Genomic DNA, 25,340 nt, shown 5'->3' with positions numbered 1-25,340 from the left:
GGAAAGAAGAAAGTAAAGTAGATTTGTGCCTCTTCATTTTCTGCTTCCGTTGCAGCCCATCGGTTACCTATTCAAGTATTTCAAAGTTCAACTTAAGAAACAGAAAAAAATTGTACGTGAATCCTTAAACAGTATTATAAAGGTTAAAGACATGATGATTCTACCGAAGCATATAAATTTCAAGTTTTGAATAAACCATGCATGAAGATAAGTGGTTAAAACAGTGTAACCTCAAAATATCTTCCCTTAAATACACTCAGAACTGAAGCTTTCCCAAGCTCACACTTGGTGTTTGTTTTAATGGTTTTGTTTGGTTTGGCATTTTTTGTTTTGGTATTTTCCTTCCAGTCCCAGATGCAGCTATGGGTAATAAGAGTTTTGTACAGCAGGAACTCTACATTCCAGTCAGTCTGTCTTCATGCTAAAAGCACTTTAAAAGTGAAAAGGATAAAGCTCTTCTCCTACTGCAATCTGACAAACTGACTTTGGTCATAGTTTCGTTAACAGGAAAGTATGAGGTAATATAAAACACAGCCAAAAAAAGCTACTTTTAAGCACTTGTGTCCAACAGCAAAGACATCAGCACTTTTAAATTTGCAGCACTGTTTCTCCCAAAAGAGAACAGATGCCCATAGTCAGAGAAACAAGTTCCATGAACACACTTGTCAAATTGATTCTGTTTTAAATTCACCTCAAAATGGAATGTTTCAAATCATGAAAGGGTCTAAACATAAGCATTATTTAATGTTAGATACACACTATGTTTTTATTAAGCATTACACTAAGAACTACTTTGGTATAAAAATACTTTATTTTAAAGCTATGAAAGTTATAAATATATGTAGTTAAACTTTCTACTCACAGAATGTTTGCTATTTTAACATTAGTGATTTGTTTCTCCTAACGAATCTGAATTTTATTCGAAAGGTTTACAAGACATTACTATAATTTAAAAAACCCATCATTACAGGGAGCTGTACTAATTGTGATGTTTTATCAGTATTCATTTAACCTCTAGATTTTTAATGAAGGCAGCAAAAACAACTATTTTCTGATGATACAGAATTTCTTATTTCTTGAAGCGTTTCTGTGGTTGACCACTTCTTCATTAGTTACCTGCAGCATGGCACCTTCCTGCCAAAGAAAAAAAAAGTGTATCTGAAGATGTTTATCACATATGTCTAAACCAAATTACCAATAGGGGAACTTCAGCCATTTTTAAAAAAAAAAAGTATAAGCAGTTCACTGGTGTGTCTAACACAAAAGGAACAGGACTTTTGTAAGCTGAGTCCACGTTCTTCAATGGGTAGCCTTTTAGAGGCAATGAACTTTGAAATTAAGGCATTTTTGGTTGCCTTTTTGACAGATTTTGTTGATTTTTATTTAAAATCAAATCTAGTAGAGTATGCCACCCTTACTCTGAGTAACTCATTAATTACTTGATAAATTTCCATCAATTTGAGGTGCAAACATTCAATGCAGTGAGAGTAAGGCTGACTAAATTTGGCACTAAGGTTTGTTAGCTGCAAGAACTATAAAAAATGGTGGAAACCTCAACATTCTAGCCAAATTCCAATTTACATAAATACACTGTACACTTATGAAATACCACCTGCAGTTTCATTTGAAGGTTTCACTTGCCCTCCTAAAGAACTGCTTATGCAGTTGTTAAAAGAATGGACGACACATTCCTTCACAGAGGCAGATGTATTCTGTGGTGAAATTTTTCCTTACACGTAAACACTCTACAGTTACTTGGGAACCTTCAGGATGAAATGTGTTATATAGAATAGATTACAGCAGACAAGACACGTAACAACATAGTTCATTTTCAACAGCACAGAACTACCTTCATTGCATTACCTTGCAACCACCATAATGCATAGACTCCCAAGAAAAAAGAAAATGTTGCAGGATGCAAAAATAAAGTTGTATGATTTAATTAACTTGTGACCTACCATTTTAACTACCAACACCAGGGATGGAACCCTTGCAAAGCTTTACTAATGGACACTTGCAGGTCTCATTTGTTCAACTGTAGCAGTGTACAGTGGCAGCAGTCTATGCTTGTCCAGGGTTCATATCATAGCTAGATTCCAGTAGGAAAAAAATATGTTAAGTAGCTGAAATTAACAATTATTTTTGTAAAAAAATTTAATAATACAAGAAAACAGGATTCACAAGTTTCTTTTCAATTTGTAATTGTTAACTCAAATCATTGCTATATGTTAAACTACATAATGATAATCACTATACTGAAAGAATACTGTCATACATTATTAATTTCTTGGGTTTGAAACATTAAGAAAGGAAAAGTAAATAAGATCTTACCTAAAGAAGTTTAACTGAAGCTTAGAACTATTTTGCTCTACACCCTCAGCCTTCGTTGCCATCCTTATAAACAATCTACCGTAGTTAAAGCTTTGCAGAGATACAGCACAGCTTTTTAAGACTGGCTGAACTTTTAGTGACGTTTTCAAGAGTTCTCTTGTACTAGACCTGCGTCCCTGGAAGAGTACCTTGCTGGGGTTTTTTCCTTTCCTTGCCATTGAAGAAGCAGCATCTAAAAAATCTAAAAAGGTGTTTCTCCTTGCAGAGATACCCCTTAAGTTACCTAGATATTTTAAACCTGGTAATTTACAGACAACATACTTTTTCTCACCAGCATTAAATTTTACACGTACAACAATAGCTTTGTATTATTTGTGGGACCTTATACTACCCACTCCTTGCCTTATTTTACAGTATTAAAAAAAAAATCTAAAATTACACAATATTTCCTTTAGAATTATTTTATTAAAATCATAAATGTACAACAGCTTCTTAACTCTACACACGCACTTAAATTTTTAAAAGGAAAACGTTATGTCTTATTACACCATGATCCTGGCTAAAAGCTTTTCAAAACTTTGAGAAAAATCTTAAAAAAGGTTTCACATGTCACCTGAAACTTACAAATTTAACATTATCAAAGGAATGCTTCTACACTTACAAAGACCACTAGAAAGAAACAACAATTAAAAAGCTAAGAAACTGTCTCAAAGGCATTTTTACAATCCTTCCTCCACAGTAAGGTAATGTTATTAAATAATCCAAATCCATTCACAAAATGGCTCTCTGCATCTGCTCTGGTGTCTTCTGCCATATCACTGCATATTTATGCATGACTGAGATAAGTGTTTCCTTAACATTGTTATTTCGATAACCTGAAGCTGTTCTGTTACCTCTGGGCTCTCATCCTCTCCTATTTATACAGTGAAGCCTGTTTCAACAGAAGTAAAGAGTAAAAAAATAGGTTATGAAATTATTCATCTAACCATTTTTTAAAGGAAAGATAATATCCTAAAAAACTTTTAACTCCTGCAGCTACTCTCAAGAATCACTGCAATTTTAACACTTAAAAACATACTTACCCATGGCATGCTTGAAGAAACTCAGTAACGGCTCCTCCCTCCATATCCACCACTTCCTCCACTGCCCCCGGGACCATAGTTTCCTGCAGTTGCAGAACAAGAAACAGAATGATCCCATCAGTACATTTTTAAATCTAGGAAAGTTTTTCACAGAAGTGATCAATCAAAGTTTGACTATATGAAGAGTAACATCTGCTTTACTTCCAGTGACAGCATTTGCAACACAGACTTCTAACATTTCACTGTCTTCCTCTTAAGAGCCTCCAAAGACTGCCACAGGAAGCAACTACATGCTGAAATCTTAGAAGATTCAACAGTGCCACACGTAATTTGATGCACTGTGCTGTCTAGAGCCTGTGAGGGCTGAATTTGCTTGCAGGCTAAACCTTACAAGAAAGGGTTTCATGTTTCAGTTCCCATTTCACAAGCCTGATACTCCATATTAAATAACTTTAAGACAACAAAAAGCAGGACGTCTCAAAAAAAAAAAAAAAAAAGACACAAGAGGAGGATAAAAAGAAATCACAGCAAATATGCTAAAATTAAGTAACTAGACTCTCCACAATAGTGTGAGCTGACAGCAAAAACATGAAATAGCATCTTTAAACTTGAAATAGCACAACACTGTGAAAAAAAGTTAATATGTTTTATCTGTTTCAAAATAATAAAAATAAATTTCCCTGAGATAAGCTTTACAATCTCAAGATGAGACATTGAAGCAAACTTGCAAAAAGAACACAGGCACTACAGCCCATCTATTGCAGAAGTTATCCAATTCCTACATATCCACCCTGGAATCACACAGAATAGCCTGGGCTGGAAGGGACCTTCTAAGGTCATCTTGTTCCAACCCCTCTGCCATGGGGAGGGTTATCTGTCCCTAGACCCGGATGCTCAAAGCACCATCTAACCTTGCCTTAAACACTGCCAGCAATGGGGCACTTACCACCTCTGAGCAACCTGTTCCAGCACCTCATCACTCTCACAGTAAATTTTTTCCTAGTATCTAATCTCAGTCTATCATTTTTTAGTTCAAAACAGTTACCCATGTCTTCCATCTCCCTTAAAGTCCTAGAAGTCCACCCACTCCAGCTACAAGGAAATATACAGGACATATACAATACCTCCACCATATGGTCCCCCCATGTTCCTGCTGCCACCAAAATTTCCACTCTTCATCGGACCATAATTTGAAGGTTGTTGGTTGTAGTTGCCAAAATCATTATAGTTTCCACTTCCATAATTGCCTGTATTATCAACACAAAAGTGAAGAAACACCTACATGAGCTAAAATGGATGCAACACTCAAAGACACCCCATTATAAAAATTCTAAATAAAGTACAAAATCACACATAATTCAGTGGTGCATGCACCAAAAAATGTTTTCCTTCTATTTCATACTACTTGAAAAACAACAGCTTCTTTACACAACCTTTCCAAACAACCATCCCCCCAGCCTCAAATGACTTGCAGTAATTTGTAACTGAAATGTTGGAACAATTTAAGCCTAAATGTTACCTCCTCCATAGTTGTCATAACCACCTCCATAGCCCCCACCCTGGTTGCCATAACCAGGTCCTCCTCCACCATAGCCTCCTCTTCCTCCTCCATAACCAGGACTGCCACCAAAGTTGCCACCTGTGAGAATATAATCCTTTCAAATGAGCTTTTCAATATAAAATGCACTCAAATTATACACAAAGAATATTTTTCTGTTTAGAAGAATGAAGACAACAAAAAAGTTTTGTAAAGAAATTTCTGTGGACAGTACTTTTTAAATCACATACCAACTCCCACTCTAACTGAACTATGACCAAACCCCAACAGTCAGATTGCCTAAAGACCTCAACTGAAAGGTTTACTTAAAATCTTTATTTTCCAGGAAATTTAAGACCCACTCTTATCCTAAAGAATGCTTGTCCAAGAAATATACATACAATCTGCCATATGGAAATTTGACATAAGCCAACAACCATGCACATTTCTTAAAGCCAACAAAATGGCTCAGGTAATTCAGATAAATTTTATACATATGGATATAAATATGGAAGTGTTTCTTAATGAGAGAAAAATAAATCACTACCACAACAGCAAACTAACCTCCAGGTCCTCCGCCATATCCATTATATCCATCACCAAATCCACGGCCGCTTCCATATCCGTCTATTGGGAAGAAAAAATCCCAAAGGATTTCAATTTACCTGTAGCAAACTAGTTGACTTCTCAAACTCTTATGACCTTAAGAACTAAATCTCAGAAATTATCAATTAAGAACACATACAATTAACTTCAGAAAAAATAAAGCAAAACATCCAATCATTGCTCTACATTTTTCCTTTTCTTGCGTTTGTACGGTACCCAATTTTAAAATGTCAGGCAAGTACTGCACAGAACTAGAGAAATCTCTTTTTAGCAAATAATTAAGTTTAGATTGCTTTTGGCTTTCAATAAAAGCTAAAAAAAAAGACCCAACCAAAAAACCACAACCAAAGCAAAACAGAAAAACCAAAACACAAGTTCACTTGCAAGTTACTTTTCCCAAAAATTCTCTCAACTGCTACAGGTGCATTTAAGTCAAACAGCACCACAGCATACAAAGTTATCCAGAACCAGAAAGACAGCATTAATAAGGTAAAAAACGTAAATGCTACAAACATGCCTGTCTTACCGGCTCCCCCTCTGAAATTGCTGCCAGGTCCTGGACCGAAGTTGCCACCACCTCCACGGGCATCACCAAAACCGAAGTTCCCTGTATCAGTTCCATATTTATAAGTAGTGAGATTGTGGAAATGAACACAAAAATCAATCACAAACTATTAACTATTACTTATACATACCTCCTCTCCCGCTCCTAGAATTTTGAACCTCCTGCATTTCCTGTCTAGAGAGAGCTTTCCTTACTTCAGCGTTATGTCCATTGATGGTGTGGTACTTCTGCACTGTAACCATATCAAATAACAGGGTATCAGCATTTAACTGGCAACAAGTCAGAATATCAGACTTCCAATACAAACACATTCTGAATCATATAGAAGAACACAAAATACCATACAATTTTTACACAAGGATGGCAACACTTATTTGAAATACATGTTCCCACACAATCCAGCAACCTATGATGCAGCAAATAATACAGGCACAAAACTAATCCCATTATCAATAAGTTTAGCTTTACACTGAGGCTGTAAGAATTAATACTATCCAAAGAAGGAGTGAAATTACTTACATACAATTTTATCCACAGGATCATGGTCATCAAATGTAACAAATCCAAACCCTCTCTTTTTACCAGACTGCCTGTCAGTAATGATTTCAATAGTGTCGATTTTTCCATACTCCTCAAAGTAGTCACGAAGGTGGTGCTCTTCAGTGTCCTCTTTAATACCACCAACAAATAATTTTTTCACAGTAACATGAGCACCAGGTTTTCCAGATTCCTGTTAAAAGAACTTTCTAAATTAGCACAAAAAAACCCCAATTTCACAAAGCACTATTTTACGTGGATTTCAGGAATAGAACTCAGATAATAAACTACAATTTTTCAAGCACTGAAGTACAGCCCTTCTATGAGGCATGACCTTGCAAGCTCATTTAGGCGGCCTTCTGAGAGGAAAGTAACATAGGGTTACTTGGTGGTTTTTCCTCTCCCTTTTATGTCAAAGCTTTAAAAGCACTAAAAAATTATATAGATCAACTGTTTGAAAGAACTGCAAGTATTTAATAACTTAAGTTATAGTATGACTTTTATAATTGTTAAAACAAAGATGCATTGGCTTCTTCTGCCCAATTCCCTGACAGCAGAGAACCCACATTCCACTTGTTTCAAGGTCCTTCAACCTCAGCAAATTCACAACTATGCACTTTAACCCCTTTAAACAGTATACACACGTGCTGCTGTAATTGCCTTTTTCTGAATGCTAACCAACCCTGCATTCTGCAGAGAATGGAAAGAAAACTGGGATAGCTAAGAGGGGTCACAACTGCCAGTGATTACAACTGCCATTTCCCCATACCTTTGGCTCATTCAAATCCAGTTCATCAGTCCAACCTCAATCCAGTAAACCCTCCCAGAGCTTTCACATGGTGAACGGAACTTGCCATATAAATCCACCCTTGCTCCTCAAGTACTTCTGTGCCACAGTAACCTGGCTCTGGTTTTATGTACCTTTTAGAAATACCCCAGAAAGATCTTGGAATAGCCAGAAAGACTCAAAGGAGTTTATTAATTTGAAGCTTGTAACAGGAATTATTCCAGAGAAGAGTTACTTTGGAATTTGCATAATTACAGTTTTTCAACAGAACACATTTGCTCAACAATTTTCAGATCACCAGATGTGTCCCTTGCAGACATGATTCCATAACCAGAATAACATCGGAATTCTCTGTAATAGCAGACATTTACATAAGAGACCAAAAGTGTGGGAAATAGCGCCCCAACTATGGGCTTTGAACCAGGTAATTTAAACCCAGGCAATTTCAAACAAGAACAAAGCCTAACTGTCTGACCAAAACAGGCGCTTTTCATAGCATGAGAAGAATCTGCTTTTGAAGTCATACTTACCTCTCTAGCCACAGCTCTCTTAGGCTCCACCACCCTTCCATCAATCGTGTGAGGTCTTGCAGCCATAGCTGCATCAACTTCAGCCATGGAAGAGAATGTTACAAAACCAAATCCCCTTGATCTTTTGCTTGCAGGATCCCTCATTACCTAGAATCAATAGAGGCATTTAAACTACATAGAATCAATAAAGGCATTTAAACTATATATACCTGTCTCATGTTAAGCTTTTTGCTAACAGTATTAAGAGAAATTGTGTAAGCTTAATTTACTTTTTCCTTGATTTGATTTCAAAACACAATTACAGTAAATTAGCAGACTCTGTTGATTTAATATGAGTAACACTGCTTGGGATCAAAGAAATTCAAACCACTGCTGTCCTCCAAGACTCAGTTAACTCAGAAATGCTGCTAGATCAGCGAGGTGCATTTATATCTGTGTTCATTTTTGCAAAAAAAATTTACATCATTTCTTTTAAGCTTCATAAAGATTACAGACTTTAAACCTGTGTTATAATTTACTACTCCCAAGTCAATTCAGCAGAGAACTTCCATCAGAGCCACCATCCCTATTGGTATTTAGAAGACACACGAACACTGTGCTCATGGACATGCCTTAGTGATAAACTTGTCAGTGCTTGGTTAAACAGTCAATGACCTAAAGGGTTTCTTCCAACCTTAACAACTATGAAAACATCACAGATAAAGACTACCTTTTCCAGCTTTACTGAGGCTGCTTACCAAGACACCAGTTTTTTGTCAAATGTTACCAACCACACAGATGTAATCATGTTCTCTGTATGCACTTCCTAAAGCACATCAGACAATGATACCAAAGTTGAACTGCTGCAATCAGTGGTTAGATAATCTGGGAGAATTTTATAGAAAACAGATTGTGAATGTTTTCCTAACTCGATCAAGTTTGCAAGAGTAAAATTTATGCATTGCTACAATGGACTGAATTGAGTGCAAGCAACAAACTGTACCATTAAAAGCTAATATTCCATCTTCTCTAAGCTATCCAGAAAACAAACATTTAAAATTCCTACACATTCCATACAATTGCTATGTATTGGTATGCTAAACTTACCACACAGTCTGTAAGCTTTCCCCATTGCTCATAGTAACTCCTCAGGCTTTCTTCTGTGGTTTCAAAGCTTAAGCCACCAATAAACAGTTTGCGGAACTGCTCCTTTTCCCTCTGCCATGGGAAAAAAATATTACATTAATATAATTTGAAAAACCTCTTCTGCATTAGCAAATTAGACACTAACCAAGATTTTCATAAGTGTCAAAGACTTTCAGTAAGATTTATTTTCAATATGAGACCAGGCTCTTATAAAGGTTCTACCCCTATTACAGAAATTAAGCAATTTATGCAATTCTAGAGGTCCACAGTTACAATACAAATTTTTTTTAGTCCTTATTCCTGTGTCTCCCTCTAGATATCAACAAGGGACCACGCTTGAAGACTTTCAGAATATTCCTCTGTAAGACCGATATGAGATGCTTTTTAAAGAAAATGAGAACTTTGGAATTTGTTTCTATTACAGAAAATAGGAATTAATTTATACTGTCTGATTCCATCCTGGGTAACATCCATTTCTAAAAATCATTCTGGTTAAACTGTTTTACATTAATACTACCATACTATTCATCCAAGGCATTAGAAGTAAAAATCAACTAAATACATCTAAATATGTTCTATAACAGGTTAACAATTCATATTTTCTCCATAATTACTAAAAAAAATGAAACTCAAGCATCTGTAAAATTAATTTGGGATCCACAACACTGGAATTATCAACAAACCTATACACCCTCAACTGGAGCACCATTAAAATAATTCCTTTCCAAGTAGAAATGTGAATAATATATATTCATATCCACTAATGCTTTCAGTAAGACTATTTTCTTGAAGAGAAATAATCACTGCACTTGTTAAGCAGAGATCTTGTATGCAATGACAAGAGCATGATAAAAAAACCCAGACAAACTCAACAAAAAATAGGACCAGTACTAAGTTATTGAATTCACTTATTGGCATATACTGGTAAACTAAAGCAGAAAGGACAACCTTGCGACTTCTACCAGTTCAAAGCACTTTTATAGTAACTTTGTATACAAGCCAGGCCTTTTAATTGCCATTCTACATACAAAAGCATCACTAGCTCATCCATGTGGAAATTTCATGTCAAACACTAAAAAAAAAAATGCACTAAGAAGTAGGCCCCTTCCACAAATTTATTATTTTCTAATGTTTTGAAGAAAACTGTTCTGCTAGGGACAAGAGAATTCAAACCAAATCACTTCAGCTTTATAATGTTAAGCAACTTTAAAAATCAAAAAATCTGCTTGGATGTTTGGTTGTGTTTTCTTTAGTGTGGTGGTTATTTTTTGCAGCAGCAGGTGTAATGGACAAACACAACATGATTAACTGTGCAATGGGGATTAAGATAAATTTAAATAGAAAACTAGAAAAACACTGAGACTAAGAAAACAAGCAAAATACTTCAGTGCACATATGCTTTTAGAAGTATTAAGCCAATCTGCATACAGATCAACATATTTTCAGATGTGGTCCAAGATCAAGATGGATATAACAGAACACAACTGCTGTAGGCAGTAACAACCCAGGGTTTTATATCTTCAAAATACACGTCCATATTACCAGCCTCACATATTGCAGTCTGACAAGGAAGTCAACTTTCTCCCCTCCTTCTTCCAAATACATCCTCTATTTAAAACTGATGAGTTCAAATTTCTCTTGAAAAATATTTGGCATATGCTGTTGGATCTAGTTTTTTTCTTCTAGGAATAAAAAGAAAGCTAGTACTGTCTCCTCCAAAGGCAAAAGGACAGGCAAAATAAGACATGCACTCAAAAGCAGCAGACACATGTTCTAACCAATCTATTTTCGCCTCTTCACATAAAAGGAACAAACAAAAGAACACTAAACAGCAGAGCAGTATTAAAAAAATCGTATTCATCGACATGTAATTTATTAATTTTGAGTAAGAGGCCAAAAAAAATTTTAAGCAACAATACTGCAAAAATAAAAATCCTCCCTTCAGTTCTGTTGCTAGAGAATTAGAGACCATTTGCTTAGAGTTTCACAGATCTACAAAAAAACTTTTTCCTATATAATCAATTACCATACATTTAATAAAGGACATGATTATGAAAATATGAGAATTAAGAAAGTTTAGTACACAGGTAGGACATTTTCAGTGTTGTATTTACCCCTGAAAACAGCTATAAACCTGTAAATGGAACTCAAAGAAACAATGGAACAATTATAAAAATATACTACATATAACTAACAGACATTGAACAGAATAGTAATGCATTTTACAGATTTATTTAGGGTCACGATCTACCTAGAACATCCAAGCACCACACGTCAGAAAACAGCAATAACGAAATTCATTACCAGTTCTTTAATAAAAACCACTGTGCGAAAACAGCACACACATGCTGCTCCACTAACATGCAGACCATCTCTAGATGCAGAGAAACTATTTGTCATAAATGATCCAGTTTCGAGAAGCTCTGGATGGTGTAACACTAACCTCCTACCAAAGTCCAGAGAGTTCTGCCAATCTAAAGTTTGTGCAGAAAGTATAAAATGTACAACAATAACTATCATCATGCCAGTATCTTAGAATCCTCAGGAAAATACTCTTTTGGTAAAGACACAGACACCTCATACCTAGGCAAGGCCACAATATAAAAGCCGGAGGTAACACTTTTTTCAAGATTTCCACAGTACATCCCGTGGCAGGAATCAAGTGCCACAGCAAATTTTTATCTCTGCAGGATCTTCATCCATGTGTATTTTAACCTTTCCTTCACAGGCTTAAAGCAACTTGAAAGCACTGGAAAATGCATAACCTTTTCTGAAAAATTAATCACCATAGCAAGGAAAGGTGTTTCATATAGCAGCAACGTGCGCACACACAATCCACGCTGACTGCGGAACTGAGAATTCGGGTAACAAAAATGTTCAAGGGAGACTGGTGAGGGGGATCATCCCTCTACTCCAAGGCTCGGCAATCTCTCAGCGGCTGCTCGCCCGCCGCCCGTGGCGGCCTTGTCACAGCGGCCGCGCCGGCTCCGCCATGTGGCGGCAGCGGGAACACCGCGGCCCCGAGCCGGGCGGGGAAAATGGCGCCCGGGAGCAGCCGCCGCCTCCAGGGAGAGCGCTACAAATTGCTCCTAGCGTGCACCTATACACACGGTACTAAGGGTACTAAGACCTCCCCGGCGCTCCTGGCGTGCATACCAGACGACTACAGCTGTCCCCCGCCTTGCCCGCTCTGCTGCAGGGATCCCCGCTACCCCTCGCAGCCGCGAGTCTCGGCCAGGCCGCCATTTTACCCCTCCCCCTCGCCACCGCCATTACCCGCAGCGCCGCCTCGGCCGCTCTGCGCCTCGCGGGGCCAAGACGGCCCCCAGCCCGCGGAGCTCCGACTCCCACTCCTCCTCCGACACCTCAGCAGTAGCGCAGCTAATAGCCATGGCCACGGGCTCAAGAACGCACTGTCCGCCATGTGCGGTTACCGCAGCTTCCGCCGCCTCGCCCGGCTGCGCGCCAGCCCCAGTCGCCGCTTCCAGAACCTTCCCCTCCGCAAAGACATCCAGCATCCGCCCCGCGTTGCGACCCGGCAGCAGCGCCCGGACTTGCGCGGACATCTCAAGCTTGCAATTCTCAGCCCCGAAAAAAATCATTCTTATCTGCCCAAGCAAACGCGTCTCCCTCCTTAAAAGCAAGCTCTAAAGCCTCCCATTCCACGTACCATGTTCTTCATGTTTTATGTGTTCCTGCTCGAGAGTACCGTACAACCGGTCGGTAATGGCTGCCTGAGCTGTTACGTAATTTGAAATTCAGCTCCGCGTAGTGTTAGCGCCCTCCTACTCCAGTTCGGGCTCGCTTCCGAGGTTTAATTAATTAAAAAAAAAAAAGGAAGGAAAAAAAAAGAAAAAAACCCCAAAAACCAGAATTTGGAGCTTAAATATCTCCAAAGGGGCTGCAGTTCTGAATAACGCCCCTACGTGTTTTTATCGTGTAATGAAAAGTCATCGACTCCGTTAGTAATGGCCGTCTCCGAAATGAGCCGAAGGAGCTGTCGTCGTCGAGCTTATCCGCTTCGACAGCCGCCGGAAAAAGCCGAACCAGGAATGGAAACCCATTCGACTCGCTTCGGTAATTTCCGGAATCTGCCGCAGCACGCGAAAATGGCGCTCGGCGCCAGCTCGGCAATTTCCGGACAGAAAGACGCAGCAAGTCATCGACTACTTCAGCCAGCTCGGCAGTTTCCGACAACCGACAGGCTCGCCAGACGTGCCCGAGCGCAGCCGAAGCGGCCTCGAACGCCGCTGGCACCGTGTCACTTGTTTTTGTTTGGTTTTTTTTTCCGGAAATTGACAAAAGGCCCCAAAGGCTCAAACATCGGAGTTAATATTAGTCGGGGGCGGCCGCGCATCGCCCCCCGACACCTCACCCTGGCCCCCTTCTCCCTCCGCCCAGGCAGGAGGAAGTGAGAGCTTACACAGATTTTGGCACAAGTGCGACACATCGCGGAGCTCCGGCGGAGGCAGGCGGACTTCACCGCAGCCCGCTCCGCTCTAACCCGCACCGTCGGCATCGGGCGTGCCGCCCGCTCCGCCGCTCTGTTCTCCTCCCCTCCTTCATCCCCTCCCTTTTTCCCTCTCCGGCGGCCGTACACGCACAGCGACAAAGGGTGAGTGCTGCCGCCCCGCGCGCCAAAGAAATGGCGCTGGAGCAGCTCCTTTCTTCCCGCCCCCTCTGCTCCCCCCCTCCCTTTCAGCTTCACCGCGGATCCACCAGCGGATCTCCCGCCCGCAGCGAAGCCTCCCCAGCCGACTCCCCAAACCTCTTTTCCCACTTATGAATGAGTTCTCGGGCCTCAGAGCCCCACTGCTTTCCGAGCCCGCTTCCCTCCCCCCTCCCCTTGCTCACGCCCAGGCCTCCCCGCCGCAACGCGGGAAATGGCCGCGCTCCAAGGGGGAGCCCCTCCAAATGAGCTTCAAACCCACCCCAGCGCTCCTCGCCCGCCCTCCCCACGCCCGGGGCCCGCCCGGCAGCACCGATCGAGGGCCTCGCTCCGCGGCGGCGGGCAGCATCGGCCCGGCGCGCATTCGCAGCGGCGGCCATGATGGCGGCCGTGGCTCCCGGGGTCCGCCAACCCCGTCCGCTCCCCCAGGCTTACCCAGTCGCTTTCCCTGTCGCCGCGAGGCATCTTCCTTCTTTTGGACGCCTGGCGCGGTCCTGCGCTCGCCCCGCGTTGGAGAGACGTCTTGGCCCCCCTCCTGTGCCGGCGGCGACGACGGTCGGAGGTTGTAGCGGCTCGCGCGTAGGCGGCGGCGGCGTCGTGCGCTCTGCCCCGTCACAGCCGCCGGCGCGCAGTGCTCGCCCAGCCCAGCCCAGCCCAGCCCCGCCAGCCACCGCCGCGCCGCTCCCCGCCCTCCGCCTCCCGCCCTCCCTCTCTCTCCCTCCCTGCCCCCACCCCCCGCCTCAGCCCCCCGCGGATGTCGCTGTTGCTGCTGCCGCCGCCGCTCAGTGCGCGCAGGGCGGGAGCCAGGAGGAGACAGGAGACCCAAGCGGCTGGGCACCATTGAAGTCTGTATCCTTCTCTCTCTCTCTCTCTCCCTCTTTTCTCTCGCTGCAGCCGCCTCCTTTCACCCCACTCACCCTCGAGTCCTCTTCCCCGACTCCCCTTTCCTCTGCGGCTCGTTGCGGGCCGCCGCGGGGAGATGCGGAGCGCAACCCGCCCGCCTCCCCCCACCGCCGCTTCTTCCCCACCCCCGCTTCCTTGGCGGTGGGGGGTGGCGGGCGGAGCGGAGCTGAGCTGTCGGGGAATCGGGGCTTCGGCACCCGCTCGGGGAGGAAGGCAGGCCGGCCCCCGGACCCGCGGGCGCTGTCGCCCCGGGGAAGGAGAGCAGCGCCGGGGGCGGGGGCCGGGGCACCCGCGCGGCAGACAAAGCCGGCCCGCTGGCGGTCCCTGCGTGTGCCCGGCCCGGGGGAAACGTGAAGGGGCGGGGGGAAGACGGCGTGGAAGGGGCCCTGTCAGCGGCGGCGGAAGCGGCCCGGGGCCTGCGTTCCCGTTACCTCGCCCGGGGCGGCCCCGCCGGCCTCATGTGCGCCCGCCGCAGGCCCGAGGCGCAGCCGCCCCCAGCAGGCCTCCGCAGGGCTGCCTCTGTTCTGTGGTGGGGGGGGGTTGTTATTGGGTTCTGGGGATTATTTTTTTACCCCTTTCTGCTACCTCTCCGGGAGACACAAGGCAAGACCTTCGGCACTGGCGCCCTGGCCCCGGCCCTTCTCCCACCTCGCCTACCCCACCGCCCATGGGACTGCCAAAATCCACCTCCCATGTCAGGGGAGGATTGGGCGGGATTGCTGAGTCCGGGAGGCTTTCTGGCCTTAAAGGACTTCTCCGCCTTACCCAGGCATATGGGGAATTCTAGCATTTCTATAGCTCGCTGCGGGGTGGTGACAATACATGCCTATGGAGCTGGTCGGTATGAGAAATGACATGGAAAAGGGGATGGATTGTGTTCAACATAATTTGCATAGGTTAAATATGTAGTATGTACATTTTAGCTGAGTTAATATTGTTCTAGGACCTTAACTCTTTTCAACTTGAGAATCAGAAGGCAACATTATAGTTGCATTAAGATAAATATTTGCTGTTTGTAAGAATTTGCTACCATGTAAGAATAATGGGTGATTCATTGCACCACAAATATATATCTGTTCCCCATCAGATATTTGCAGTTAATATAACTTAGGAATATCTTCAATTGCTAGAATCTGAACTCTTGTTCTATTTGGTTTAAGGAAATAAGCATCCCTGATGGTCCTCCCCCTTTTCCCTAGAAACATGTCTATGCTTTTGAAGGCCTTGGGAAAAATCTTTTTTCAACCCTATATACCACCTTGTCAGTATCATTTATCCTGGCTAGCCTAATGGTGCATTACTGGGTTATGCCGGACAAAGTAGTAACCTACTTTTTGTTCTGGATTTAATCCGTGTAAGAAATGTTGTATGCAGTGAATACATGGGGGTTGGAACAAGGACCATGCTTGTCTTGGGATGCCTTTCTTTGAGTAATGCAAACTTCCTTTTAATTGTCATGCATTTTTCTAGTAAAAGCTCTGCAAGTCTGCAATAAAAATGGCCTCCAATAAAACTACATTGGTAAGTTCATGCACACCTAAAGTATATAAGGATTTAATCAACATATTTTTCTTCAAACTTATAACTTGGCATCTCCATTTAAAAGATACATCCACATCTCCCCTCCCCAGCATTATTCTGACCAAAATTTCAGATCCAGAAAGTAAGGCTACTAGAAAGGACATTGTCTTTGGTTTTAATAAATCTGCCATTTCTAAAGAGAAACTTGTTGGGAAAAAAGTGTGAAAGGATTCTGCACTATTTCATCTATTCTACAATAGAAAACACTGAGGATTTTTTTTAGCCTCCTTTCAACATACCATGTAATTCATCATACATGTAAAAAATAAAGTCCAAATCATGTGCTCATTTAATTTCTCCCAGTCTATTTGCCTGACAAAAGGCAGTCTTTACAGATGAAAAGTAACATTATTGAGAAATGATGTGGCATAGTTAAGATGCCTTTTGAAATGCTTTTTAACAAATAACAGTTTCTTTGAATTTCATAGGAGCAGAGATTATCAGATGTCAACCCCTCCTGGACCATTTTAATGATGCATTCATGGATCTCAAGTCCTCTAAAGCTTTGCTTGACATTAAAATATGGACTCCTAAGGGCAGTTGGTTGCTGGTTACAGTTCAACTAATAATGATACATAGTTTCATGAAGGACAGACCTGTAGAAGTACAATGTGAGATGTATCTGAGGTTGAGATGGGGAAGTAAGCAAAAAATATATGTGCACAATTCAAAACTTCAATAGCAGAACAGCTGGTTTATAATACACTCAAAAAGCCTGTTCTTAAATTTACAGAAATGATCACTCAGCTCAAAATATATTCAAAACTTAATACGTATTAAGTCCTGGCTTAGAAGTGCAATGGAGTGTTACCTCTGTGTTGTACTAGTTTAAAATATTTCACCGAGGTGAATGTCTAAACTTTCTGTTAGTAATTGATTGTCCACTTACCCCTAATATGAAGAAGATAAGAAGTTAGCCTGGGGAGCGGTGCTTTGGAGAGAGGAGAAAAAATCTTACGAATGCAGTATTTTTAATCTTTTGATGTCGAGAATTTTGCTGCACAGGTCAGGAAAATCAGTTATGGTTCCCATGGGAACCATAACTAATTCTGCTTCGTTATATATTTGCATGCAAAACCTAAATGTGTTAAGGGATAGGATAGCTCTAGAGCTGTAATTCTGATTTTCTTATATCTTGTATGTTAAAATTCTACACCACAGTGTCACATCAGTGTTTTAAGCTTGCCCCTCAAAGAAAGAGTGATTATCCATAGCTCTGCATCTGTCATATGTAGTGTCATATGACTTCTGAATGCAGAAAGAGAAACAAGCTATACATTAGCCGTCCATGGTTGAATGTCCAATTTACAGTTTACAACATGCAACCCTAGAGAAGAGAGCTTCAGGGGTCAAGCTTTTAGTATGCTTTAAGTTCAGTCAGGTGTCACAATTCACTTGTGGGCTGAGATTTGCATGGGCTTGTATAATCCCAGAATGTACAGGTTTTTAACATGTTCAGTATTTCTGCAGGCTCTGCAATCAAGTGTTATTTTAATAGGCTCAAGAGTTTGAAGAGCAGTGCTGATGCACAAGACCTAATAAATCTCTAATATTTAAAATAAGCAGCATACTCTTTATTTTGCTATTTCTTACTGCACTTCAAGGAAAAAAAACAGACCCCCATGACATTCATTTTCCTCTGTGGAAGATACTTAAGATACTTAAGTTTTAGAAAGTAAAAAACCAAATTGTTGCTTTGATACAGAAATCCAAAACATTGATCTTTAAGTGACAAGAATTAGTGAAGCCGAAAAGAGTACCAGAAAACAGTCTTCCATTGAATCAAAGAATTTTAGTCCAACGGAGAATACAGATGGAGATGTTCCCCACTTGTAGCCTGCTTGCCTCATCACCAGTAATTATAATGTTATTACTATGGTATAGTGAGTCTGTCTTTTTCTGTGTTGTCGTTTTCCTCTCTGCTACTTTTATTATTTGTTTATTTTCCTCATATCTACCCCTTTCTATTTCACACTTCCATTTTTTGAAAGAAGCTGCCCTCATAGAAGCCTTGGACATCTTCATGTTGTATTTCCCTTCAATATCAGTCTTGCATTCTTTTTCCTGTGGAGGCAAAAAAAGCCAATATGCTTAAGTTAACACTTTTCAGACATGAATGCTGTGGTCAAAATACACCTGGGATATGCAGGCACCTAAAATCTAATTGGAAATACATGCTCTGTTCTCTCTTCTATGCTCTCAAATCAAAACAATGGCCATGTGAGATATATCCAGAAACTTGCTTTTTAAATAAGAAACTAGAAACTTTTTCTCCTCTTTGTTGTTTGAACCTTCAATTTATGGGTTGCTAACCATAAAGAGTGAAGTATTTTGGGGAGGGAGGAAAAAATTAATTATGAAAAATAAAGGGTACAAAGACAGGGCTTTGGCAAGAGACTCATCTTCCAGTCTTCACTAAAAGAATAAAGTTTTTTTTCTAACATACTTTTTTTTTTTTTTTACCTTTCACCACATCAAGACAAAATTCTACTGAGTCTAAAAGTTTGAAAATTTCAAAATTGCAGTGTTGTCAAACTAACCCACATTAGAGAGGACTAGAGAATGGCTATCAAGCAAATAGAGGTGCTTTGTGGTATTTGCTTGTCTGTGTTCTGTTGTAGAGGAAGTGCTTTAGTGAGGAATTAGTTCTGTCCACTTTGAATTAGGGTGCTGCATAACTCTTAGGAGCTTAATACTTAGTTTATGGCTGCCACTTGACAATTTATTTATGAGGTGCAGTCCAAAATGGCAAGCAAACTGCTTTTGGTCTGCTAGTCCTCCAGAACTGTGATACAGCATGATAGGCTTGTTCCAATTTTTTTAAGATTACAAACAAGGAAATTCTGAAATGTGTCCTTCTACTGCTATTTAATTGTGCCTTATTAAACTGGGAATGCCTTGAGGATGATGTGGATGTAATATTTGTTTTAAGAATTTAAAGAATGTTACCTGAACTATCAAATGTAAACTTTAAAACACTTAAAAAGTTTTGTAAGTTAGCAAAATTCCATTTATGCGTTAAGTGCTGTACTTAAGTGTAGCAGTCTTAAATTTATGCACCTTTGTGACATCTCTTTGTAAGTTACATGGGTGCATGGCTAAGAATGAGAAGGGACTGCAGTAATGGAATGCTCCTAGCATGTGTCCTGTCCAATAGTTGCGGGTTATTATTTAGTATTTTGCTTATTGTAGCAATACATCATAAACTTTGCTGCCATCAATTTCTCCTTGTTTTTTTTGGGAAAGGTAGAAGCCACCTTTTTTCAGTACCATCCCTTTTCTATTTTATTTATTTTCATAGTTTCCTTATTACTTCTCTTTACTTCTGCCTTGCCCTCTGCCTTTTCACAGGCATAGAGTTAACTTTTAGAAGCTTCCTTGATGTATTGAGCATGTAGCACTGAGAATTAAATTTTTAAGGGGAGTATAGTCACTGAGTATGTGGACAAAAAAATTTTCACCTTTTTAAAAACTGGTGTTGGGTGTCTCATTAAGCAACTGCTAAAAACCCAAAAGATTACCAGGTCTTGCTCAGGTTACCTGACCACATGCACTAACATGAAAGGAGTCTGAGCTTCTGGCTTTAATGTTAATAAGCCAGTGAAGTAACTGTGTAAAGCAAAGGAAAAAAAAAGAATAATGTCATTCTGAATTTCTTTTGTAGCACAAAATGGGAAAGAAACAGAATGGCAAAGGTAAAAAAGTTGAAGAGGCAGAGCCTGAAGAATTTGTTGTGGAGAAAGTCCTGGACAGACGTGTTGTAAATGGAAAGGTGGAATACTACTTGAAGTGGAAAGGATTTACAGAGTAAGGCATTCCTTTTTTTTTTTTTTTTTCTTTTTCTGATAGAATGATAAACACCATTGATTTGAAACTGTGCCAAGAGCTTGGACAATGGGCATCCACTTCAAAGAAGCTTGAGGGAAGGACATCCTTAAATGCATAGTCAAGTGGGAGAGTCGAGTATGAAAATAAAATAGAAAATAATGTAATTCATTGTTCACGCTATATAAAATATTTGAGGACTTTTACCAACTTCTTAGTGATTGTTCTTTTACCACTCTTACAGAGCTTGTGTCTGTAGCTATCAAGGTAAGATAGACTGACAGTTATCATATATGTAGCAGAATGAATGGTACTTCTGAGTAAGAAATCACGCAGGAATGTAAACTGCAGGCAGCTCTGAAGCAGATAGTTTGCTTATTATTAGTTTTCCTGAACTGTTCTCAAATTAACTGAATTTGCCTGTGGAATGGTTGCCTTCATTAGGCATACTTGAAAGGAATTTTTGAGCATCTTTCCCAGGACTTGCATATGTATCTTAAAACTTTGCAGTAGACTTAAGAAGCTGATTGTTTAAGAAGAAATGTAGTTGTGCCTCCTTCCAGTGACACTCTGGCAGCTTGCTTTACCAGCTGAAAGAAGAATTTGTGCATAAATGGTTATGTATGCTATGATATTGTTGTTGCATACCTCCCAAAGTGAGTGCATTGCAACATTGTGCAGTCTGGCAACCTGAAATGTGTGTAGTGATGTGTGCATAAACACAAACCACAATGTGTTTAGTATTTGAAGGTCTGATTTGAACTTGTAATAGTATGTTACTGTAATGGAAAATAATTTGTAGGTATCCTGCTGGTGTGGTAGTGCTGTACCAGTATTTGCATGTGAGATGCATAGTGGTGGTGGGGAACATTCTTCTTAAAATTTCAGTTAGCAAAATGCATACTCACTGAAACATATGCAGTGCCCAGCTCTGCCCACCTTTGTTCCCTCCTACAGTCAGTCAACTGAAGGAAACAGTTCTAGGTATAGCTATGTTCAGAGCTCAGAGACAACTTTAGTGTGTTCCTCATGTCTGAAGGCTTATATGTATGTATTTATACTTAGGCTGTTTGTAATGGCTGCTGTGTACACTCTGGAAGTCTTAGTTCTGATATCATACTGTTTGTTTTCATAGACAGTCTTTAGAGGAATCAGGGACGTGAGTCAGTTTAAATGGACAGTTAAGTTTTGGTAGGGTGTGGATTGCTTGTTTCAACTCTCGTACCCCACTGAGAACACAGGTGTTAATAGAGCTGCTTTTTGTGTTACCTTCAGGTTAAGAACGTTGTTTTTCAATACTAGTGGAGCATCCTTTCAGTCATCAAATGCAGTACATGAAGGCTACTAAAAATGGCAAAATAAACGTCCTTAGGGTTTAACAGACCTACCTTATATAGTGAGACAAAAATTAAGTTGCTTATTTTAAGGGGAGCCATGGGGCTAGTTTTAAATTTTTCTTTTTTGCTTAGTTTTATGTAAATGTGTGTATGTTTCAGTGCTGACAACACATGGGAACCTGAAGAGAACTTAGATTGTCCAGAGCTAATTGAAGCTTTTCTGAACTCTCAGAAAGCTGGTAAAGAAAAAACAGATGGTGCCAAAAGAAAATCTTTGTCAGATAGTGAATCTGATGATAGTAAATCAAAGAAAAAGCGTGATTCTGTAAGTATATGTTCATGTATTAAATTTTTGTTTCCTCCATCTCTCCCCTACCTCTCCATCCCCCAAAAATTATATTGTGACTTTGAGAATGAGACTGAACACTGATTTAAAACTGTAAAAATGTCATAGCATCTGGATTTGTGGTTTGAAAAGGGTATGCATTCATTGTGGGTAATGAGACTGTCCAAATGGTTAGTAAAGGATGATTGACTGACATGATGATTAGAAGCTCTTACATTGTCTCATAACACTTACTGAATAATTTAAAGTAGGACTGGTTAAGAGTTTTTAATTAATGGTATTAAGTGATAGATTTCTATTAGAACAAAAGGTCCATGAATGGAACAAAGTTGAAGTTCTGGTTTGCTGCCATATTTAGTATATGATTTTGAATGGGTGAGTGGCAAGATGGCAGAACATGAAAACCAATCAGTTATTTAGACTAGGAGCAGGCATAATGGTGGAGAAGGAATAGAAGGGGTGAGTGAAAAAAGCTTACCTTTCCTGAGAGGTCTGGATTTCTCCTTCAGTTTAAATGAGTAGGCAACATGATACATTTAGTGCTGATAAGTACAGAATAATACACGTGTAGTAATGTGTTCAACAGTTCATATTTTCTTCTGTAAACTTTTGGACTAGCAGTTTGAAACTTAACACTGCCTATCATTTTCATGTACTGAAGACAGCAGGCAGTTGGACTTGTGGTTACTGTCAAAAAGGTTGGAAGGCATCAGAAAGAATAGTTCATGAATTATACAAAGAATATTTTGTTTTCTGTATAGAGTCAGTTGTTCGGCTTCATCTGGTACAGTTGTGGCCACTGTCTCTAAAAGGATATTGTGAACCTATAAAGGAGCTAATACAGGAAATAGTTGTGATACTTTTTGTCACCAATGTGATGTCAGTGAGCCAAGAGTTGAGGTGTTCCCTAAGGGTTCAGTTTCATTGTTGGTTTAGCCAACCCATGCCTGTTGTTTTGCGGAAAAGGATGTGTTTTTTCCACTTCCAGGTATGCATTTTTACTTTGCTGCTTTTGTTATTTTTGCTGACCATTCTTGTTTGTTTATCTGCTGAAATTATTTTAGACCATTTGTTTCATCCATTATATTTTCAGAAATAAATGCTGGAAACATGGATATAAAATCCTTTATTATCCTACCTCTTAATTACTTGACTTGAAGATTGGTCATGAAAAAATACTATGTAATTATAGATTTGATGGGGTTTAAACGCTGTATTTTTTCATTCTGATACACAAGCACACACATGTATGTATGTACAAAAATTCCTGTATTTAGTACCAAAACAGAATTTTGTCTTAAACTAGATAACCATCTTCTAACTTACTTAGGTTGATAAACCAAGAGGGTTTGCAAGGGGTCTTGATCCTGAGCGGATAATTGGGGCTACGGATAGCAGTGGAGAGCTTATGTTCCTCATGAAATGGTAAGTCTTACATCCACAGTTCTTGTCCATAAAGGGAGGGCAGGCAGCTGCACTTAGCCTAAAGAGACAACTTCGTCTCAGGAATAAGACACAGAAGCTGTGTGGTCTCCTTATTAACCTTATATTTTTAGAGAAACAAGCTTTCTATATTCGGTTAGGACTTAATCCCTTTTCCTTCTAAACCCAAAATATGTTTCATTTCTGTTGGTTCAGCTTTACTTTAAAAGGTAATTTCTGATAAAATAGGAAGAAATTGGCATTTGTATGGAAAAAACTGGATCTTGGTAATGCTCTTGCAGATGGAATGGCAGGCAGAAATCCAGCTTTACATGTTTCAATAAGCAGAAGCCAGCTGCTGCATAGCCAGCTGTTTAACCAAGCATAGTGCCAGCTGTTCTGCATGCATCAAAGTGGAATTGGAAGCAACTAGGGGAGAAAGCAGAGGTGGAGATGAAGAATAAACAATATATAGAGGCTTGACATTATGGGCTAGTAAGAGGCAAGAGTGATGTGGGGAGTTTGTGTTGTTGGGAGAGTGGGTGGGGACCAGCTTAGCTACAGTGTTGGGAGAAGGATTTCTTGCTTTGTGAACAAATGGGGTAAAATTAATGCTTCTTCCCAGTGCTGAGAAATCAAGAGATTGAATTGACATTTGCTGAGAGTCAGATTTCTTAAGGTGATGGGATTAGAAGGATAGCTTTCCACAGCCGTTGAGAAGGGCAGATTTTCTGAATGGAGTCAGAGTGATCTCCTGAGACATTATTTGTCTTGGGATTTACCTAGACTTCTGAAGATTAGTGCTGTGGGAGATTGTCTCCCTTCTGCATTCTCAAATTTTCTATAAATTCTATGTGAAACTTTAAAAAGTTGAAAAACAAAGATCATTAGTGTTTGAATTTCTGTAGTGAATATTGGCAATATCAGACACAGAGGACTTTTTTTGTTTAGTTCAGTTGCTGTTGATTAGGTTTTCATAATTGGTCTTAGGTAACAAACATAGATATGAGTTCGTATGCACAAAGCTGACTTTTAAAGGCAACATACACTTCAAAATGAAGTCATGGCAGACTGGCAAGCTTGGTTTGTCAGCCCAAGACAGCATCAAGTATAACAGTATGAAATACAGGAAGTTACTTGCAAGTGCCAACTCTAATGATTGGTTGGTCGTATTGGTTTTGAAGTCTTACTTTGAAGCTTTGATTAGTCTTTAAAAGACAAAAGTAACTGAGTTTTACTTCTTTCATTACATACTCCAGTATGTAACCTTATGACTGATTCCCTTTGAATAGCATTTTCCTTTCAAACAGAAAAAAACATGGGAAGGGAAGAACAATGGAGCTATGAAACCTCGTCATTACCATTAGCATGGAAAGTCTTGGTAGTTTTAGTGAAAGGTATACTGGAAGCTGGTTTCTAGCTGACATTGTTTTCAGAACTTAGGACTTATGAAGAGCTGCTAAATGTTTTGAAATACTGTTTATTAATTTTCTCAAATCTTGCTCTCTTCTACATCAGGAAAGACTCTGATGAGGCAGATCTGGTGCTGGCCAAAGAAGCTAATGTGAAGTGTCCTCAGATCGTAATTGCTTTTTATGAAGAACGGCTAACTTGGCATTCATGCCCAGAAGATGAAGCACAATAATTGTTTGCATTGCTTTTTTTATATATAAGAATATTAAAACCTGAAATTTGATTTATTAGCAATGTGAGAAGCATACATTCTAACAAGTTTCAAATTTGATATTTTTTTGGAGTAGTATGTTTTGCATCAACAGCAAGTAAATAAAAGCTTTCTGCAACCTGTTTCATTTACCACAAGAGAGCATTTGATACTACTACTTCCTCCATATTAGGTAAAAGCTTTTATAAAACATTGATGAACTTCCTTAGTTATTACAGAATCATAATGAATGTCTAAACAAACTCACAGATGTTTTGTAGTCTTCTATACTATTGATGTGCATGTATCTTCTTTACCCAAACCTAGCCCTTTAAACCTGTAAGGTCATTCTTTCTAGTATTTGGGATCACTTGGTCTTAAGAAGACCAGGTGAAAACTAACTTTGTAGTAATTTGAATGTTATCAGACTGTATATTGTTTACTTTATTGTAAATACTGGTGAGCAGTGGTCAATAAAATAGTTTTATATTCTT

General features: G+C 40.1%; 2 protein-coding genes across 9 annotated transcripts; one reads left to right on the top strand and one right to left on the bottom strand.

Annotated features, from left to right (window-relative positions):
- Window positions 1-959: 959 nt before the first annotated feature.
- Window positions 960-14,405, bottom strand: HNRNPA2B1 (heterogeneous nuclear ribonucleoprotein A2/B1). Of its 5 annotated transcripts, XR_014616605.1 has the most exons (12): window positions 14,205-14,405; window positions 9,062-9,172; window positions 7,976-8,122; window positions 6,641-6,851; window positions 6,252-6,353; window positions 6,083-6,163; window positions 5,515-5,577; window positions 4,933-5,052; window positions 4,538-4,660; window positions 3,414-3,496; window positions 1,959-2,089; window positions 960-1,134 (listed from the first exon to the last, which is right to left on the bottom strand). XR_014616605.1 is itself a non-coding variant. In XM_084217836.1 (11 exons), exons 1-10 carry the CDS (start codon window positions 14,232-14,234, stop codon window positions 3,435-3,437), a joined length of 1,050 nt encoding a protein of 349 aa, XP_084073962.1. In that variant the 5' UTR covers window positions 14,235-14,405; the 3' UTR covers window positions 960-1,134; window positions 3,414-3,434. The 5 variants fall into 5 exon arrangements, 4 of the variants coding, with proteins under 4 accessions (XP_084073962.1, XP_084073961.1, XP_084073960.1 ...); XM_084217836.1 differs by lacking the exon at window positions 1,959-2,089; XM_084217835.1 differs by lacking the exon at window positions 960-1,134 and having other exon boundaries at window positions 1,145-2,089.
- Window positions 13,543-25,340, top strand: CBX3 (chromobox 3). Of its 4 annotated transcripts, none has more exons than XM_084217876.1 (6): window positions 14,483-14,614; window positions 16,143-16,193; window positions 19,918-20,060; window positions 21,575-21,740; window positions 23,092-23,186; window positions 24,702-25,340. In XM_084217876.1, the coding sequence occupies exons 2-6, from the start codon at window positions 16,170-16,172 to the stop codon at window positions 24,826-24,828; spliced, it is 555 nt and encodes a 184-aa protein (XP_084074002.1). In that variant the 5' UTR covers window positions 14,483-14,614; window positions 16,143-16,169; the 3' UTR covers window positions 24,829-25,340. The 4 variants fall into 4 exon arrangements, with proteins under 4 accessions (XP_084074004.1, XP_084074002.1, XP_084074003.1 ...); XM_084217875.1 differs by lacking the exon at window positions 16,143-16,193 and adding an exon at window positions 17,959-18,108 and having other exon boundaries at window positions 14,554-14,614; XM_084217878.1 differs by lacking the exons at window positions 14,483-14,614; window positions 16,143-16,193 and adding an exon at window positions 13,543-13,715.

Source organism: Fringilla coelebs, assembly GCF_963513975.1.
Source record: "Fringilla coelebs genome assembly, chromosome: 1".
NCBI classification, from domain to species: Eukaryota; Metazoa; Chordata; class Aves; order Passeriformes; family Fringillidae; genus Fringilla; species Fringilla coelebs.
This window is presented reverse-complemented; position numbering and strand designations above follow the sequence as displayed.

What these genes read in the sequence shown, in the direction of transcription:
- HNRNPA2B1 (XM_084217836.1), bottom strand. Translation starts at nt 14,234, where the DNA reads ATGCCTCGCGGCGACAGGGAAAGCGACTGG. An exon ending in GAAAGCTTACAGACTGTGTG is followed by an intron (nt 8,123 to 9,061) that starts GTAAGTTTAGCA and finishes TATTGATTCTAG; the next exon opens with GTAATGAGGGATCCTGCAAG. An exon ending in TTATGACAACTATGGAGGAG is followed by an intron (nt 4,661 to 4,932) that starts GTAACATTTAGG and finishes TTGATAATACAG; the next exon opens with GCAATTATGGAAGTGGAAAC.
- CBX3 (XM_084217875.1), top strand. Translation starts at nt 18,067, where the DNA reads ATGGAGATGTTCCCCACTTGTAGCCTGCTTGCCTCATCACCA. An exon ending in AAGTGGAAAGGATTTACAGA is followed by an intron (nt 20,061 to 21,574) that starts GTAAGGCATTCC and finishes TGTATGTTTCAG; the next exon opens with TGCTGACAACACATGGGAAC. An exon ending in CTTATGTTCCTCATGAAATG is followed by an intron (nt 23,187 to 24,701) that starts GTAAGTCTTACA and finishes CTTCTACATCAG; the next exon opens with GAAAGACTCTGATGAGGCAG.